The sequence below is a fragment of the Salvelinus sp. IW2-2015 genome, linkage group LG17 (assembly GCF_002910315.2).
Source record: "Salvelinus sp. IW2-2015 linkage group LG17, ASM291031v2, whole genome shotgun sequence".
NCBI lineage: Eukaryota > Metazoa > Chordata > Actinopteri > Salmoniformes > Salmonidae > Salvelinus > Salvelinus sp. IW2-2015.
In genome coordinates, this window is record NC_036857.1 from 30,718,256 (window position 1) to 30,735,002 (window position 16,747).

The window sequence follows — 16,747 nt, forward strand, 5'->3', positions numbered from 1 at the left end:
CCTTCAACCTCATGGTTTGGTTTTTGCTCTGACATGCACTGTCAACRGTGGGACTTTATATAAACAGGTGTGTGCCTTTCCAAATCATGTCCAATCAAKTGAATTTACCACACATGGACTCCAATCAAGTAGAAACATCTCACAGATGATCAATGGAAACAGAATGTACCTGAGCTCAATTTCAAGTCTCATAGCAATGGGGCTGAATACTTATGTAAATAAAAGGTATCGTTTTTTWWWATTTGTAATACATTTTCAAAAAAACAGTTTTTGCATTGTCATTATGGGGTATTGTGTGTAGATGGATGAAAAAAATAAATATTTTATCAATTTTAGAATAAGGCTGTAACGTAACAAAATGTGGGAAAAGTCAAGGGGTCTGAATACTAACTAACTGCACTGTAAAAATTCTGGGCAGGTCATTTTGGCTACCATGGCTATGCCCCCATAGGATGACAATGCCCRCATCCACAGAGCACGAGTGGTAACTGAATGGTTTGTTGAGCCTGTAAACCATACGCCATCTCAGTCATCAGATCTCAGCACAATTGAAAACTTATAGGAGCTTCTGGAGTGGCATCTGAGCCTGCATTTTCCACCAGCATCAAAATCAAAATACTAAATGATAGAACTTCTCYTGGAAGAATGGTGTTGCATCCTAACAGAGTTCCAGACACTTGTAGAATCTTCAGTATGCCAATGTACACATTATGTTGGTGTTTCCTTTATTTTGGCAGTTACCTGTACATACATACATACATACACTCCTTCAAGTCTTTGCTTAACAATCCGTAATTTTTACAGTGTCTTATCAGTAAACTAGACCAGACAAAAAAAGAAGAGAAACAAAAAGAAAAGAGCCATCATCTCTCCTGTAGAGAAGAGGAGCAGGGGGAGGAAAGAGCCATCATCTCTCCTGTAGAGGAGAGGAGCAGGGGGAGGAAAGAGCCATCATCTCTCCTGTAGAGGAGAGGAGCAGGAAAGAGCAGACGAGGGGTCCAAGATGATTGACTGAAAACTCTGAAGGGGAGAAAGGAAGGGAAGAACAGGAAAAGAGTTTAAATTTACTTTTAACTATCACAAAATGATCAATGATGCTCTTCTGATTATTGGACAATGAACATGAATCCTCATCAATAGGTAGGAAGGTCTCACGATGCCATCCTTCCAAGTCTTGTTCATCACCCGACTACTGGAGGAATCTTAGAAACCGATGCTATAGATGGGCTAAATGCCTGTAGGACTAACATGTGAATTAAACGATGATACCAAACTTACAGTGTAGTCCTGCAGATACAGGGCTGCTGCCACAGGGTTTCCACAGCGGGTCTGCACGGGCCAGGAGGAGGTGGCAATGGAGGAGCAGGGAGGGGCTGGGGAGGTGGTGGTGTAGGTAGCCACCTCCTCATCCAGACGTAGCTCCTGCAGAGGGGGGAAGCGCCGGCGGAGCAAGGCTGCAGCAGAACTCAGAGCGCCGCTCTTTGGGATGATGATACTACCTGCAACGACACAGGTTACTGGTTAGACATTCAGAGGACCGCGGTCAGTCAATCAAATGTATTTATTAAGCACTTCTTGCATCAATGGGATAAGAACTATCAAATGTTTATCTATCAATGGATTCTGCCCACTCTACTGAGTCAGCCCAGCTACAAGTAGTATCAAAAGGTAAATTGTCTCAGCAGTCCTACCTCTGGGATGACTCAGGGGGACAAATGCTGAGGGGTTGGCTAGCCTGGTCAAGCCTGATGCTATGGCTGCAGTAGCAACCGTGGATAGAGTTTCTGGTCCAGACGAGGGTCTGACTGGATGTAGCAGGAGCTCAAGGACAGTCCCCTGTGCTGAAGCTCTGGCCCCAGGCCAACACTTCTCCAGTGGCCCACCTCGCTCCAGAAATCCAGCCACAGGGCTCTCCTGTTCTTGTGCTGGAGCTGCTCTGAGCAGCTTCTTCCCCGTTGAGAAGAAAATGACAGATTCCCTGTGTGGGGCTTGAAAGAAGGTCTGGAGTCCTCTTCCCGTGTTATTTTCCTCCTCCTCCTGGTCCTTGTCTGCTCGGGTCTCAGTAGGGTCTTCGACCAGCTCCCTGTTGTCTATCCTATCTTCCTCCTCTTGGTCCGTCTCCTTGAATAATCTCTGAACAACCTCCTGCCACAAACACGCACTCAATGACTTAACTGACTCAACATTATGAAATAGATGTTAGCAACCTAATTCAGTCATGTGGTGTAGGAGATATATATATATATATATATATCTATTCCATTAGTAAGCCTTCGTCCTCACCTCCTTGTGTGTCTCCAGATCTCGGTTGTGGCCCTGGAGGCCCCAGAGTCTAGGAGAGCATGCGTAGGGGGTCCGGTGGGCAGACAGGTGCCTCCCCTGAAAGAAGATGGCTCAGTGAGTTAGAGCATCTATGGTGCTGGCAATATCAGGGTTGTCAGTTTGATTCCACCATGGGCAACATACGCTGAGAAGGTGCCACTTTAGTGTTGACAGTTCAAAATCGAAAAACTCTACATACAGTCCATGGACATATGAGTGAAAGTGTACTGTAACATACTTACCATGGACATGGGCTGATGCCTGGTGTCAGGGACCCGCTGGGGTGTCCACTTCTGGCCGACTGGCATCACTGACGAGAGGGACAGACAGATAGATCATATTGACAGACGGACAGCGACAGACTACTTCATAACACAAAGACAGAGCAGAGGGGTATCCTACGAAGCAGGTTTGTGGAGTTAGCAAGGTAACTGTGGTCAACTCAGATTTCAAAAATCAGGATTAAATAAATAATTTTATTTAAAAAATAATAATAAAAAAAAATAATATATATATATATATATATATAAAATATCAAAAATAAAAAATAAAAAATCGGTCATACGAAAGTGGCTCACGTTATCGCCAGGTACATGTCTATGGAAACTAATCCTTCAGAGCTAACTAACTCTACTTACCCTGAATGAGATGACAAACGCAAATTGAAGACCAATCAGATTCACTCCCTGTTGCAAAGATTGCGTCATCATCCCCTTCATTTGAGGAAGATTAATTATTCAATATTTTATTACTCAAATGTTTTTTGTGTGCAAAAAAAGTGATGTTAAAATACACTGCTKAAAAAAATAAAGGGAACACTTAAACAACACAATGTAACTCCAGGTCAATCACACTTCTGTGAAATCAAACTGTCCACTTAGGAAGCAACACTGATTGACAATAAATTTCACATGCTGTTGGGCAAAATGGAATAGACAAAAGGTGAAATTATAGGCAATAGCAACACCCCCAATAAAGGAGTGGTTCGCAGGTGGTGACCACAGACCACTTCTCAGTTCCTATGCTTCCTGGCTGATGTTTTGGTCACTTTTTGAATGCTGGCGGTGCTTGCACTCTAGTGGTAGCATGAGACGGAGTCTAACAACCCACACAAGTGGCTCAGGTAGTGCAAGCTCATCCAGGATGGCACATCAATGCGAGCTGTGGCAAGAAGGTTTGCTGTGTCTGTCAGCGTAGTGTCCAAGAAGCATGGAGGCGCTACCAGGAGACAGGCCAGTACATCAAGGAATGTGGAGGAGGCCGTAGGAGGGAACAAACCCAGCAGCAGGACCGCTACCTCCGCCTTTGTGCAAGGGGAGCAGGAGGAGCACTGCCAGAGCCCTGCAAAATGACCTTCCAGCAGGCCACAAATGTGCATGTGTCTGCTCAAACGGTCAGAAACAGACTCCATGAGGGTGGTATGAGGGCCGACGTCCACAGTGGGGGGTTGTGCTTACCAGCCCAAACACCGTGCAGGACGTTTTGGCATTTGCCAGAGAACACCAAGATTGGCAAATTCGCCACTGGCGCCCTGTGCTCTTCACAGATGAAAGCAGGTTCACACTGAGCACATGACAAGACGTGACAGAGTCTGGAGACGCCGTGGAAGAACGTTCTGCTGCCTGCAACATCCTCCAGCATGACCGGTTTGGCGGTGGGTCGTCATGGTGTGGGGTGCATTTCTTTGGGGGCCGCACAGCCCTCCATGTGCTCGCCAGAGGTAGCTGACTGCCATTAGGTACCGAGATGAGATCCTCAGACCCCTTGTGAGACCATATGCTGGTGCGGTTGGCCCTGGTTTCTCCTAATGCAAGACAATGCTAGACCTCATGTGGCTGGAGTGTGTCAGCAGTTCCTGCAAGAGGAAGGCATTGATGCTATGGACTGGCCCGCCCGTTCCCCAGACCTGAATCCAATTGAGCACATCTGGGACATCATGTCTCGCTCCATCCACCAACGCCACGTTGCCCCACAGACTGTCCAGGAGTTGGCGGATGCTTTAGTCCAGGTCTGGAGGAGAATCCCTCAGGAGACCATCCCCCACCTCATCAGGAGCATGGCCCAGGCGTTGTAGGGAGGTCATACTGGCACGTGGAGGCCACACACTACTGAGCCTCATTTTGACTTGTTTTAAGGACATTACATCAAAGTTGGATCAGCCTGTAGTGTGGTTTTCCACTTTAATTTTGAGTGTGACTCCAAATCCAGACCTCCATGGGTTGATAAATTTGATTTCCATTGATCATTTTTGTGTGATTTTGTTGTCAGCACATTCAACTATGTAAAGAAAAAAGTATTTAATAAGAATATTTCATTCATTCAGATCTACGATGTGTTATTTTAGTGTTCCCTTTATTTTTTTGAGCAGTGTATATCACATTACACATTTAGTAACAACAGAATCCATTTTAAACTTCACGCAATGTAATACAAATATCGAAAGGAGTGGGGGGGAAAAGGTGCTTGTGCATTGATAAGCACCCCAAAGACGGCATTAACGATAAGTAATACAATGAAGATGGCACAAGAACAATCCTATTTCACACCATAGCCTGCTGAATTTGCATGATACATTCTCTTTTGATTTCGGCACAAATTAAAATGTGGCACTGACTCGCCCATGGATTGACGTTTCAGCATTGCCTCAAAGAGTTGTGTTCGACTAGCCACGTGCGACGTCGACTAGCCACGTGCACAAGCAGTTACAAGCCTGCGAGAGTCAGCGGCAGGCGGACAAGCAGTATTCCCCGTCGTAGTAAGGAAGAAGCCTGAGCTGGAATGTGAAATTAACTGAAGCTGGTTAGCTTTAGAAAAKCCTCAGTAGATCTAGCTTGCTTCATAGGATACCCCCCAGAGGACCGCTAACTCTAGCAGGCTTGTAACTTAAGTCATATAAAAGGTTTTACTGTGCGTGAAGATTCAAATGCATTCTGTCATTACTAAATGTGATGGGTATTTTAACATTTAAAACAAAAAAGAGAATACTCAATCAGTCTTCTTCCTTAAATGAAGGGGATAATGAAGCAATCTTTGCGATAGGGAGGGAATCGGATTTCATTGGTCCTCAGCTCGCAGCTCACACTTCATTCAGGATAAATGTAGTTAGCCTGCCCTGGAGCAAGTTAGTTCTTAAGGATTCGTTGCCATAGAAATGTACCTGGCTAAAAGGTGAGCCACTTTGGTGGTACCGGTTGACCAAAGATACCTCGCTAACTCCTCAAACCAGGTATGTAGTATTGGGCTCAAATCAAGTTATAAGACAGACATAACATTTGAACATTTACATTTTTGTCATTTAGCAAACGTTCTTATCCAGAGCGACTTACAATCTGGTGCATTCCTCTTAAGATAGCTGGGTAAGACAACCACATATTACAGTCGTAGCAAATACTCAGGGGCCTTGAGGGAAAAATGTAACACAGACCCAAGAGGAGAGGGACAACCCGGTGAATATCTGGCGATAGAAACGGTAGCATATACAGTGTATTCGGGAAGTATTCAGACCCCTTCACTTTTTATTACTTTACAGCCTAATTCTAAAATGTATAAAACATTTTTCCTTATCAATCTACACACTATACCCCATAATGACAAAGCGAAACAAGTTTGTAGAAAACTAAGTATTTAGACCATTTACTCAGTGCTTTGTTGAAGCACCTTTGCCAGCGATTAKAGTCTTKTTGTGTATGCCGCTACAGGCTTGGCACACKTGTATATTTGGGGAGTTTCTCCAATTCTTCTCTGCAGATCATCTCACGCTCTGTTAGGTTGTATGGGGAGCGATGCTGCACAGCTATTTTCAAGTCCCCAGAAATGTTTGATCGGGTTCAAGTCCGGGCTCTGGGCGGGCCACTCAAGAACATTCAGAGACTTGTCCTGAAGCCACTCRTGRGTTATCTTGGCTGTGTGCTTAGGGTTGTTGTCCTGTTGGAAGATGAACCAGTCTGAAGTCCTAAGCAGGTTTTCATCAAGGATCTCTTTACTTTTCTCTGTTCATCTATCCCTCGATCCTAGTCTCCCAGTCCCTGCCACTGAAAAACATCCTCACAGCATGATGCTGCCACCACCATGCTGCACCGTGGGGATGGGGACAGGTTTCCTCCAAACATGACGCTTGTCATTCAGACCAAAGAATATTTTTTCGAATGGTCAAAGTCCTTTAGGAGCCTTTTGGCAAACTCCAAGCGGGCTGTCATGTGCCTTTTACTGAGGAGTGGCTTCCGTCTGGCCACTCTACCATAAAGGCCTGATTGCTAGAGTGCTGATGAGATGGTTGTCCTTCTGGAAGGTTCTCCTATCTCCCAAGAGGAAAATCAGGAGCTCTGTCAGAGTGACCYTAAATGTATCCATTTAAGAATGATGGAGGCCACTGTGTTCTTGGGGACCTTCAATGCTGCAGACATTTTTTGGTACCCTTCCCAGATCTGTGCCTCGACACAATCRTTTCTCGGAGCTCTACGGACGATTCCTTCGACCTCATGGCTTGGTTTTTGCTCTGACATGCACTGTCAACTGTGGGACCTTATATAGACAGGTGTGTGCATTTCCAAATCATATCCAGTCAATTGAATTTACCACAGGCGGACTCATATCAATTTGTAGAAACATCTCAAGGATGATCAATGGAAACAGGATACACCTGTGCTCAATTTCAAGTCTCAGAGGAAAGGGTCTGAATATGTAAATAAGGCATCTGTTTTTTTATTTTAATACATTTGCAAAAATGTCTAAATTGTTTTTGCTTTGTCATTACGGGATATTGTGTGTAGATTGATGAGGAAAAGGCTGTAACGTAACAAAATGTGGGAAAAGTCTGAATACTTTCCCAATGCACTGTAACTATACTGAACAAATATATAAAACGCAACAGGTAGTGTTGGTCCCATTTTTCATGAGCTGAAATAAAAGATCCCAGAAATGTTCCATATGCACAAAAAGCATCTTTCCCTCAAATTTTGTGCACAAAATTGTTTAAATCCCTGTTAGTGATCATTTCTCATTTGCCAAGATAATCCATCCACCTGACAGGTATGGCATATCAAGAAGCTGATTAAACAGCAAGATCATTACACAGGTGAACCTTGTCCTGGGGACAATAAAAGGCCACTAAAATGTGCAGTTTTGTCACACAAGACAATGCCACAGATGTCTCTAGTTGAGGGAGCGTGCAATTGGCATGCTGACTACAGGAATGTACAACAGAGCTGTTGCCAGAGAACTTAACCAAAAGCCGCCTCCGACGTCATTTTTAAGAATTTGGCAGTACATCCAACCAAGTGGATGGGCCTATGCCCTGCCAGGCCCACCCATGGCTGCACCCCGACACAGTCATGTGAAATTTATAGATTAGGGCCTACTGAATTTTACTCAATTGACCGATTTCCTTCTATGAACTGGAACTGAGTAAAATCGTTGAAATTGTTAAATGTTGCGTTTATATTTTTGTTCAGTATAACTTACCCAGAGGTCCTCCAGATGCTTCAGTGCAACTCTTTGTGACAGGTACTCTCTGAGCCTGGAAAGGTAAAGCACCACAGTGAATATTCTGTTTATATTCCTAAAGCCTCTCTATACTCATCAGTAAACTGTGGCTGCCTGTTTCATGCAGCCCTAAGGAGACATGACATGAGAAATAGGGACATGAGGCAGTACTATGGCAATGACTTTTAAATTTTTATTGAAATGCATATAAAGTTGTTTTCACCCTGGCTGGAGCGGCTTTATATGCATGATCAAATCATTCATTTTAAATACATTTATCGATCAAAGTATTTACTCACAGTGTAGATGGAGGTCCCCCTGGCAGAGGGGCAGACAGAGGTGCGTTGTGGTGTGGCCCCCAGCATTCCCCCAGCCGTCACCCCTTCATTCTGTAGGATGCTGCTTAGGGCCGTGGGGTCTGGGGTGAACGGGACACTCCGTCCTGGACCTGGAACACAAGGTTACAGACTTGTTTGTTTAACTTTTTTTCTTTCTTTTAGCACTGGTTGAAGCTAGAAAGCTTCTTTACAATTAATATTTTTGCATCATGATTATGAAGCAGTAGTAAGCTATTGCAGACATTTCTAAGCTTTGCTCTTCAAAACGTGCTCAAAGATAGTACTACCACGGACCTGCCAAGGCTGCAGTCTTCTGGTGACTCTTCATGACGGACACTCTCTGGGGCTGCAGAGGGTAGGTAACCCCTTCATTCTGAAGGATGCTGTTGAGGGCTGAAGGCTCAGGGGAGAACTGAAGAGATCTTAAAGGACCTATAAACAATTCAAGCACATACAAGGCTATAGACTTGCTAGCCTGTCCTAGGCCCTTAGATTGAGCTGGAGTAGGAGTTTGAATAGGCTGMCTAATCAAACAGATCAGTGCAAATTGTGTTTTTAAAGGGGTGCTACATGCAATATTTCCACACGGAAATAGCCTTCAATGTCAATGTTAAACTCGGCAAAAAAAAGAAACGTCCCCTCACTGTCAACTGCGTTTATTTTCAGCAAACTTAACATGTGTAAATATTTGTATGAACATAACAAGATTCTACAATTGTGACAAACTGAACAAGTTCCACAGACATGTGACTAACAGAAATTGAATAATGTGTCCCTGAACAAAGCGGGGGGGGGGGGGGGGYGCACCAGCTGCATTAAGTACTGCAGTGCATTTCCTCCACATGGACTGCACCATATTTGCCAGTTCTTGCTGTGAGATGTTACCCCACTCTTCCACCAAGGCACCTGCAAGTTCCCAGACATTTCTGGGGGAAATGGCCCTAACCCTCACCCTCCGATCCAACAGGTCCCAGACATGCGCAATGGGATTGAGATCCGGGCTCGTCGCTGGCCATGGCAGAACACTGACATTCCTGTCTTGCAGGAAATCACGCACAGACCGAGCAGTATGGCTGGTGGCATTGTCATGCTGGAGGGTCATGTCAGGATAAGCCTACGGGAAGGGTACCACATGAGGGAGGAGGATGTCTTCCCTGTAACGCACTGTGTTGAGATTGCCTGCAATGACAACAAGCTCAGTCCGATGATACTGTGACACACCGCCCCAGACCATGACTGACCCTCCACCTCCAAATCGATCCCGCTCCAGAGTACAGGCCTCGGTGTAACGCTCAGTCCTTTGACGATAAACACGAATCCGACCATCACTCCTGATGAGACAAACCCACGACTCGTCAGTGAAGATCAATTTTTGCCAGTCCTGTCTGGTCCAGCAACGATGGGTTTGTGCCCGTAGGCGATGTTGTTGAGGTTGATGTCTGGTGAGGACCTGCATTACAACAGGCCTACAAGCCCTCAGTCCAGCCTCTCTCAGCCTATTGCAGACACTGATGGAGGGATTATCCATTCCTGGTGTAACTCGGGCAGTTGTTGTTGCCATCCTGTACCTGTCCCGCAGGTGTGATGTTCAGATGTACCGATCCTGTACAGGTGTTGTTACACGTGGTCTGCCACTGTGAGGACGATCAGCTGTCCATCCCGTCTCCCTGTAGCGTTGTCTTAGGCCTCTCACAGTATGAACATTGCAATTTATTGCCCTGGCCACATCTGCAGTCCTCATGCCTCCTTGCAGCATGCAAGTGTTTTTCAGAGTCAGTAGAATGGCCTCTTTAGTGTCCTAAGTTGTCATAACTGTGACCTTAATTGCCTACCGTCTGTAAGCTGTCTTAACGACCGTTCCACAGGTGCATCTTCATTAATTGTTTTTGGTTCATTGAACAAGCATGGGAAACAGTGTTTAAACCCTTTACAAATGAAGATCTGTGAAGTTATTTGGAATTTTACGAATTATCTTTTGAAAGACAGGGTCCTGCAAAAGGGACATTTCTTTTTTTGCTGAGTTTATATCAGCGGTACATAGACCGTTATATGCAGCTTGGAAATGTCCAGTACTACTACCACTGACCTGCAGAGGGTGCAGTCTTCTGTTGACTCTTCATGACYGACACTCTCTGGGGCTGCAGAGGAAAGATCACTTCAAGTTAGTTCACAGACTGATATTGGACACACAAACTCAGAAAGATCATCAGTCAGTACCCTGCAGATCTGGGTTCACTTCAATTGGTATTTGTTTTCTTTCAAATACGAGTGTTTGATTACTATGACTATTCTATTGGTTCCATTGCGCCAGGCAACCTCAAAACAAAAATTAGTTGATGCCGGATAGTAAACAATGCCGGAACAGCCTTTGTGCAAACAAACTTCCAGAAGTAATCAACTAACTGTCATGTAGTGCAAAAATAAAAAAGCCTAATGGTAAGAATAAAACCCACCGATGCCTTGCGGCTACAACAGCCTTCATCAGGGTGACAAAGAATAGTGGTGGACAAACTGTTGTATATCCCAACTCTCACAGGAAGTGACTCAATTCATTACCATATGTAGTTGATAAAGCAAAAAAAATAAACGTAAAGAAAATATTCAAGATACAAAGATAAACATGGCATAACGAGAATGGAACACCACAAAAGAAATGCAATATCATAAAAGGAAAAAACCTGTGTACACGAGCTCTTGCTACTAAACTTAAGATTGGAGAACAAAAAATGTATAAACCACATATATCTTACAGGAAGGGAGAATAATACAGTGGCTTGCGAAAGTATTCACCCCCTTGGCATTTTTCCTATTTTGCTGCCTTACAACCTGGAATAAAAATAGATTTTTTGGGGTCTTGTATCATTTGATTTACACAACATGCCTACCGCTTTGAAGATGCAAAATACGATTTTCTTGTGAAACAAACAAGACAAAAAAAAAACAGAACTTAAGCATGCATAACTATTCACCCCCCAAAGTCAATACTTTGTAGAGCCACCCTTTACAGCAGCAAGTCTCTTGGGGTATGTCTCTATAAGCGTGGCACATCTAGCCACTGGGATTTTTGCTCATTCTTGAAGGCAAAACTGCTCCAGCTCCTTCAAGTTGGATGGGTTCGTTGGTGTACAGCGATCTTTAAGTCATACCACAGATTCTCAAAAGGATTGAGTTCTAGGCCATTCCAAGACATTTGTTTCCCCTTAAACCACTCGAGTGTTGCTTTAGCAGTATGTTTAGGGTCATTGTCCTGCTGGAAGGTGAACCTTCGTCCCAGTCTCAAATCTCGAAGACTGAAACAGGTTTCCCTCAAGAATTTCCCTGTATTTAGCACCATCCATCAATCCTTACCAGTTTAAAGATCCCTGCCAATGAAAAACATACCCTCAGCATGATGCTGCCACCACCATTCACTGTGGGGATGGTGTTGTCGGGATGATGAGAGGTGTTGGGTTTGTGCCAGACATAGCGTTTTCCTTGATGGCCAAAAAGCAAGTGATCCTACTCTGTGCGATGTGTTCACTGAACCCCCAGCATTCTCTTACAGAAGGGCCCCTACCCTCAAGGATAAGTTGGTGCGCAGCGAACTCATCCCAGTAACTAAACCAAGTTGGCTCCCCAAGCACAGAGGCAACTTCCATGTGGTAACTGCAATCATATTGTAAAAACAAATACATTCAGGGACAATTGTGTACCTGGAACCTATAAAGTGCAATCATTTGTCAACACTACCTATGTGGTGTACAGGCTGGAGTGCCCATGTGGGTGCTTTTACATAGGATGTACTAAGAGAAGGCTCAAGGACAGGGTGTCTGAACATGCCTATGCTATAAGGACTGATAACAATAAGTATCCTAATGCTAAACAATACAGACAGGTAAAGGTAGCCCAAACTCTCCCTTTTAGAGTTGCCTTTTATTGTCCCTAGCACAAGGTGCACCTGTGTAATAGTCATGCTGTTTAATCAGCTTCTTGAAATGCCACACCTGTCAGTTGGATGGACTATCATGGCAAGGGAGAAATGTTCACTAACAGGGATGTAAACAAATTTGTACACAATTTGAGAAGATTTTTGTGCATATGGAAAAATTCAGATTTTGTTGCATTTATATTTTTGTTGAGTATATAACCAAAGAAGCGCTACTCTCCTGTGTCTCTCAATCTGATAGAGTACCAGGTCTGCTGTGTAAAGGAACCATAGGACAACTCACCATGTTGTTATAGGCTTTTGTAGAGGGACGGCTAGACATAGAAGCCCCAGCAGCATTGACTCCGACATTCTGCAGGATACTACGTAGGGCAAAGGGGTCAGAGGAGAAGGCCTCCACACGTCCTGGAACACACACAAGGGACAATGGAACACAATTTCAAAAACTAAATATAAATCTAAAGATAACAAAAACCTAGAAAATCTAGCGACAAGGGAGAGAGAGAACAAACACCATGACACTGCAGCTCTATGATGAGCTCTGAACTCACCAGCGGTGCTACTTAGTAACAAGCCAGGCTCGGAAAGATCTTTGATGCTGAGCGTGTCCAAATGGCCCCTGCAGGCTTCCGTACTGAGGGCAGTGAGCTTGGCTGAGGTAGTGGAGGAGTCACTGCTAAATGAGAACGCAATGGACGAAAGACCTGAGCCAGGACCAAATGAACTGGGCGGTCTGGAAAGACCAAGCTGTCCCGATCCAGATCCGTGAAATGGATTGTCTGAAGACGACTGTGCCTTTGGTTTCGGATGTTGAGACAAAGACATGGAGGTGGCAGCACTGGTAGCCTGGGGCCAATGAGTCTTCCATTCTTTTCCATCGTGATGTGACAAGATGCCCGCTAGCCCTGGACCTTCTTTTCTGGCCGCCAAGTGTTGTGCGAGTGTTGGGAGTCGAGCAGCAAGTTCTACTGTTGACTTTGTTCGGGCCTTGTTATGAGTTTGTGGGACAGAACTGGGTAGTTTAGCTGTCGTTGTGGGTCTTGTTTTATGGCTGGCAGCAGCGCTAAAAGTATTTTCAGGTTGGGTGGTTTGAGCAACCAGCGGCGGCCTCTGGTTCGTGGCCCCCATTCGGTTGGCTCTGGGATGGGTGAAGTTGAAAGGTACAGGCTTGGTGTTTGGCTTCTTCCTCTTTGCTTTACCCTTTAGGAAAACAGATAAGGACAAAACATTTAAATGACATCCCTTAGCACTGCCAGTAATGCTAGTAAGATACACATTCAGGGCCGGTTTCTCAAAGTTAGGGCTATTCCTGGTTAAGAAAAACTTTCAATGTAGACTCCCCATCGCACGTGCTTTTTAATGCAGAAAGGCTTAATATGGGACCAGAATCAGTGATACATTTCATTTGAAGCGATGGGTTTACCACATAAATATAATTGGGTTATGTATTTAGAATCTATCTATAGTTCTTACCGCTAGAGAGTTCTCCTCCCATCTCTTGTGTGACTGGGTGAAGTCAGAGGGAGTCTGAAGGGGCAGGGATTTAGCAAGCACTGGCAGCCTGCTGATGCCCAGTGGTCTTACAGGGGGCTTAGGGTCTTTGTCTGAGGTTGCTGCTGGGACCTTGTTCTCAGTCCCTCGTTTGGAATGGTGGCCGTGGGGTACAGAGGGGTGTTTGCAAGGGTGGGGTACAGACGGGTGTTTAGAACCTGGTTTGGGGTCTGCTGTCATTCTGTTGATCTTCATTCTGTTTGGACTGGAGATTGACAGTCAATGTAGACAGATATATACTTTCCAGGCCGTTTATACAGTGTTTTTAATTCAGGTTAACCTATCAACAGTACTTGATAAACAGTGGCCATGCATCATTAGGGAGCGGCGACCACCAACATAAAGCACAATTGACTTGTTAGTTGTTCATACTCTGTAGGCCTACCTTGAATGGTTGTTCAGGATTTTGTTCTGACTATGCTGACGCAGAATCGGAGAGGAATCCATCTTCGCTCAGTCAGAGAGGTTCAACAGAATTCTGCAAATAACAAACCCTGAACCAAATGTTAGTTAAAACATAATTCAGCATGCTAGCTAACACAGTTGGCAAGAGCATATGCTTTTTAGAGACAAAAACAGTAACCACATTGTCACATTGCTTAATTGCTTTGCTACAGTTAGTTAACTTGTTTAATGACTCGCTGGATAGCTTAGTAGCTGTCGTATAAAGCAAATAACCCACTGAAATATTCGGATCCCTTAGAAAACACCACAAACCGTTGAACAATTTAAACAGTACTGTTACTGCTAGCTTCAAGCGAGCTACCTGAGAGAAAGGACAGCTTGCTCTCTGGGTATCTGACCGTGACAAGAGAGAAAATCTGACTGTACTCACATGCACACTTCAAAATAGAGAATTGTTTACTTGCTTCAAAAAATGTTTTCGAACAAAATAATGAATATATCCAAGACTTTTCTCTGTTTCAACACAAAAGAGGCATGAAAAAAAGACAAGCTCAAAACTTCCTGAACATGCTCCAGTTTGTAAAAAGCAAGTATTTTTATTGGTTAAACCAGAAACGCCATAAGCCAATCGTTGCGCTAGTTTTTTCAAGAGCCGTATTTCCTTTGACCAATCAGCATCAAGCGTGCAAAAACAACTCCATGGAAACGACGCATGATGCTTCACCACGTGACCCAATGAGTACCTTCCCCACACACTCCATCTGAAACGTCTTTGTCCCTGTGCCCCCATCCGAGCTTCTAGTAGCACCATTGGTTACATACAAATATTAGTATTCTGTATTTTTGTATTCTTCTTTTCAATCTGTCATTTGTATTTGTATGTATTATGGATCCCCATTAGCTGCTGCCTCTGCCTGTTATTCAGCACAAATTAAGGCATTTTAATAAACATTTTAAACATTCAAAAACATTTTATAACAAATTTCACAATACATTAAGTGTGTGCCCTCCGGCCACAACTGTGTACGTGTGTGTATAGTGTGCATGTTATGTATGTTTGTATGTGTGTGTTTGTGCCTGTGTGTGAGACTCTTCACAGTCCTCACTGTTCCATAAGGTATATTGTTATAAGATTTTTAAATCTGATTTTATTACTTGCGTGAGTTACTTGATGTGGAATAGAGTTCCATATAGCCATGGCTCCATGTAGTACTGTGCGCCTCCCATAGTCTGTTCTGGACTTGGGGACTATGAAGGGACCTCTGGTGGCATGTCGTGTGGGGTATGCATGAGTGTACGAGCTGTGTGCTAGTAGTTTAAGCAGACAGCTCGGCACATTCAACATGTCAATACTTCTTACAAAAACAAGTAGTGATGAAGTCAATCTCTCCTCTACTTTGAACCATGAGATATTGACATGCATATTATTAATGTTAGCTCTACGTGTACATTTAAGGGCCAGATGTGTTGCAGTGTTTTGGGCCAGTTGTAATTTTCCCAAGTCCCTCTTTGTGGCACCTGACCACACGACTGGACAGTAGTTCAGGTGCGACAAAACTAGGGCCTGTAAGGACCTGCCTTGTTGATTTGTTGTTCAGAAGGCAAAGCGGTGCTTTACTACGGACAGACCTCTCCCCATCTTAGCTACTGTTGCATCAATATGTTTTGACCATAACAGTTTACAATCCAGGATTACTATTTTGGAGTCACTGCAATGTTGTTGATCCCGCCTCAGTTTTCTCCCATCACAGCCATTGAACTCTGTAGCTGTTTTAAAATGACCAATGGCCTCATGGTAACATCCCTGAGCAGTTTCATTCCTATCCTGCAGCTAAGATCAGAAGACAACTGTATTTTTTATGTGTCTGGGTGGTTTAATACATAATCAACAGCATAATTATTAACTTGAACATGCTTAAATAGATGTTCAATGTCTGATTTGTTATTGTTACCCAATCTACCAAGCATTGCCCTTCTTTATGAGGCTTTTGAAAAGCTCCCTGGTCTTTGTAGTTGTATCTGTGCTTGAAATGCAATAATTGACTGAGGGACCTTACAGATGCTGTATGTATGGGGGACAGAATAAGGGTTAGTCATCCAAAAATCATGTCAACCCCTATTATTTCACACAGAGTGAGTCCATGTATCTTATTATGTGATTTGTTGAGCCACATTTTACAGATGAACTAATTTAAGCTTGCCTAAACAGAGGGGCTGAATACTTAAGCAGCGATTATATTTTGGTTATTCTTTATTTATCTTAAAAAATATAAAAAATCTTCCACTTTGACACTACAGAGTATTTTGTGTAGATTGTTGAATTTTTTTTTTACAATTACTTGTTTTTAATCCCACTTTGTAACACAATAAAACGTGAAGAAATTCAAGGGGTCTGAATACTTTTTGCAAAGCATAATAATGGCGCAGGAGGGGATGGCTGCCTAACCAACTGTGCTCTTAACTCTATTTATTGAACTGAATTGTTGGTTAAGGGCTTGTAAGTAAGCATTTCACGGTAAGGTCTACTACACRTGTTGTATTCGGCACATGTGACAAATACAATTTGATTTGATATGATAGTGGACCCCTACCTGCAGTGTCCTGCCCCACCAGCAGGTGGGGTAGCTGAGACTGATTGGATTGTAGGACTGTCAGCACAGGTCCTCACGAGCCACAGTACAGGGTGTGGGTGACTGCTGGCTGTCACACATAGGGCCACGTATCA

The 16,747-nt window shown here is 43.9% G+C and overlaps 1 protein-coding gene across 3 annotated transcripts; it reads right to left on the reverse strand.

The window, feature by feature from the left end:
• Window positions 1-702: 702 nt before the first annotated feature.
• On the reverse strand, window positions 703-14,600 carry troap (trophinin associated protein). 3 transcript variants are annotated; one of them, XM_070448084.1, is made up of 15 exons: window positions 14,453-14,600; window positions 14,003-14,111; window positions 13,540-13,822; window positions 12,618-13,266; window positions 12,350-12,471; window positions 10,228-10,279; window positions 8,436-8,573; window positions 8,103-8,251; window positions 7,783-7,837; window positions 2,565-2,632; window positions 2,284-2,379; window positions 1,692-2,145; window positions 1,279-1,499; window positions 978-1,020; window positions 703-939 (listed from the first exon to the last, which is right to left on the reverse strand). In XM_070448084.1, exons 2-15 carry the CDS (start codon window positions 14,062-14,064, stop codon window positions 908-910), a joined length of 2,424 nt encoding a protein of 807 aa, XP_070304185.1. In that variant the 5' UTR covers window positions 14,065-14,111; window positions 14,453-14,600; the 3' UTR covers window positions 703-907. The 3 variants fall into 3 exon arrangements, with proteins under 3 accessions (XP_070304185.1, XP_070304186.1, XP_070304187.1); XM_070448085.1 differs by having other exon boundaries at window positions 14,003-14,095; window positions 14,453-14,540; XM_070448086.1 differs by lacking the exon at window positions 10,228-10,279 and having other exon boundaries at window positions 8,436-8,487.
• Between the last annotated feature and the right edge of the window lie 2,147 nt (window positions 14,601-16,747).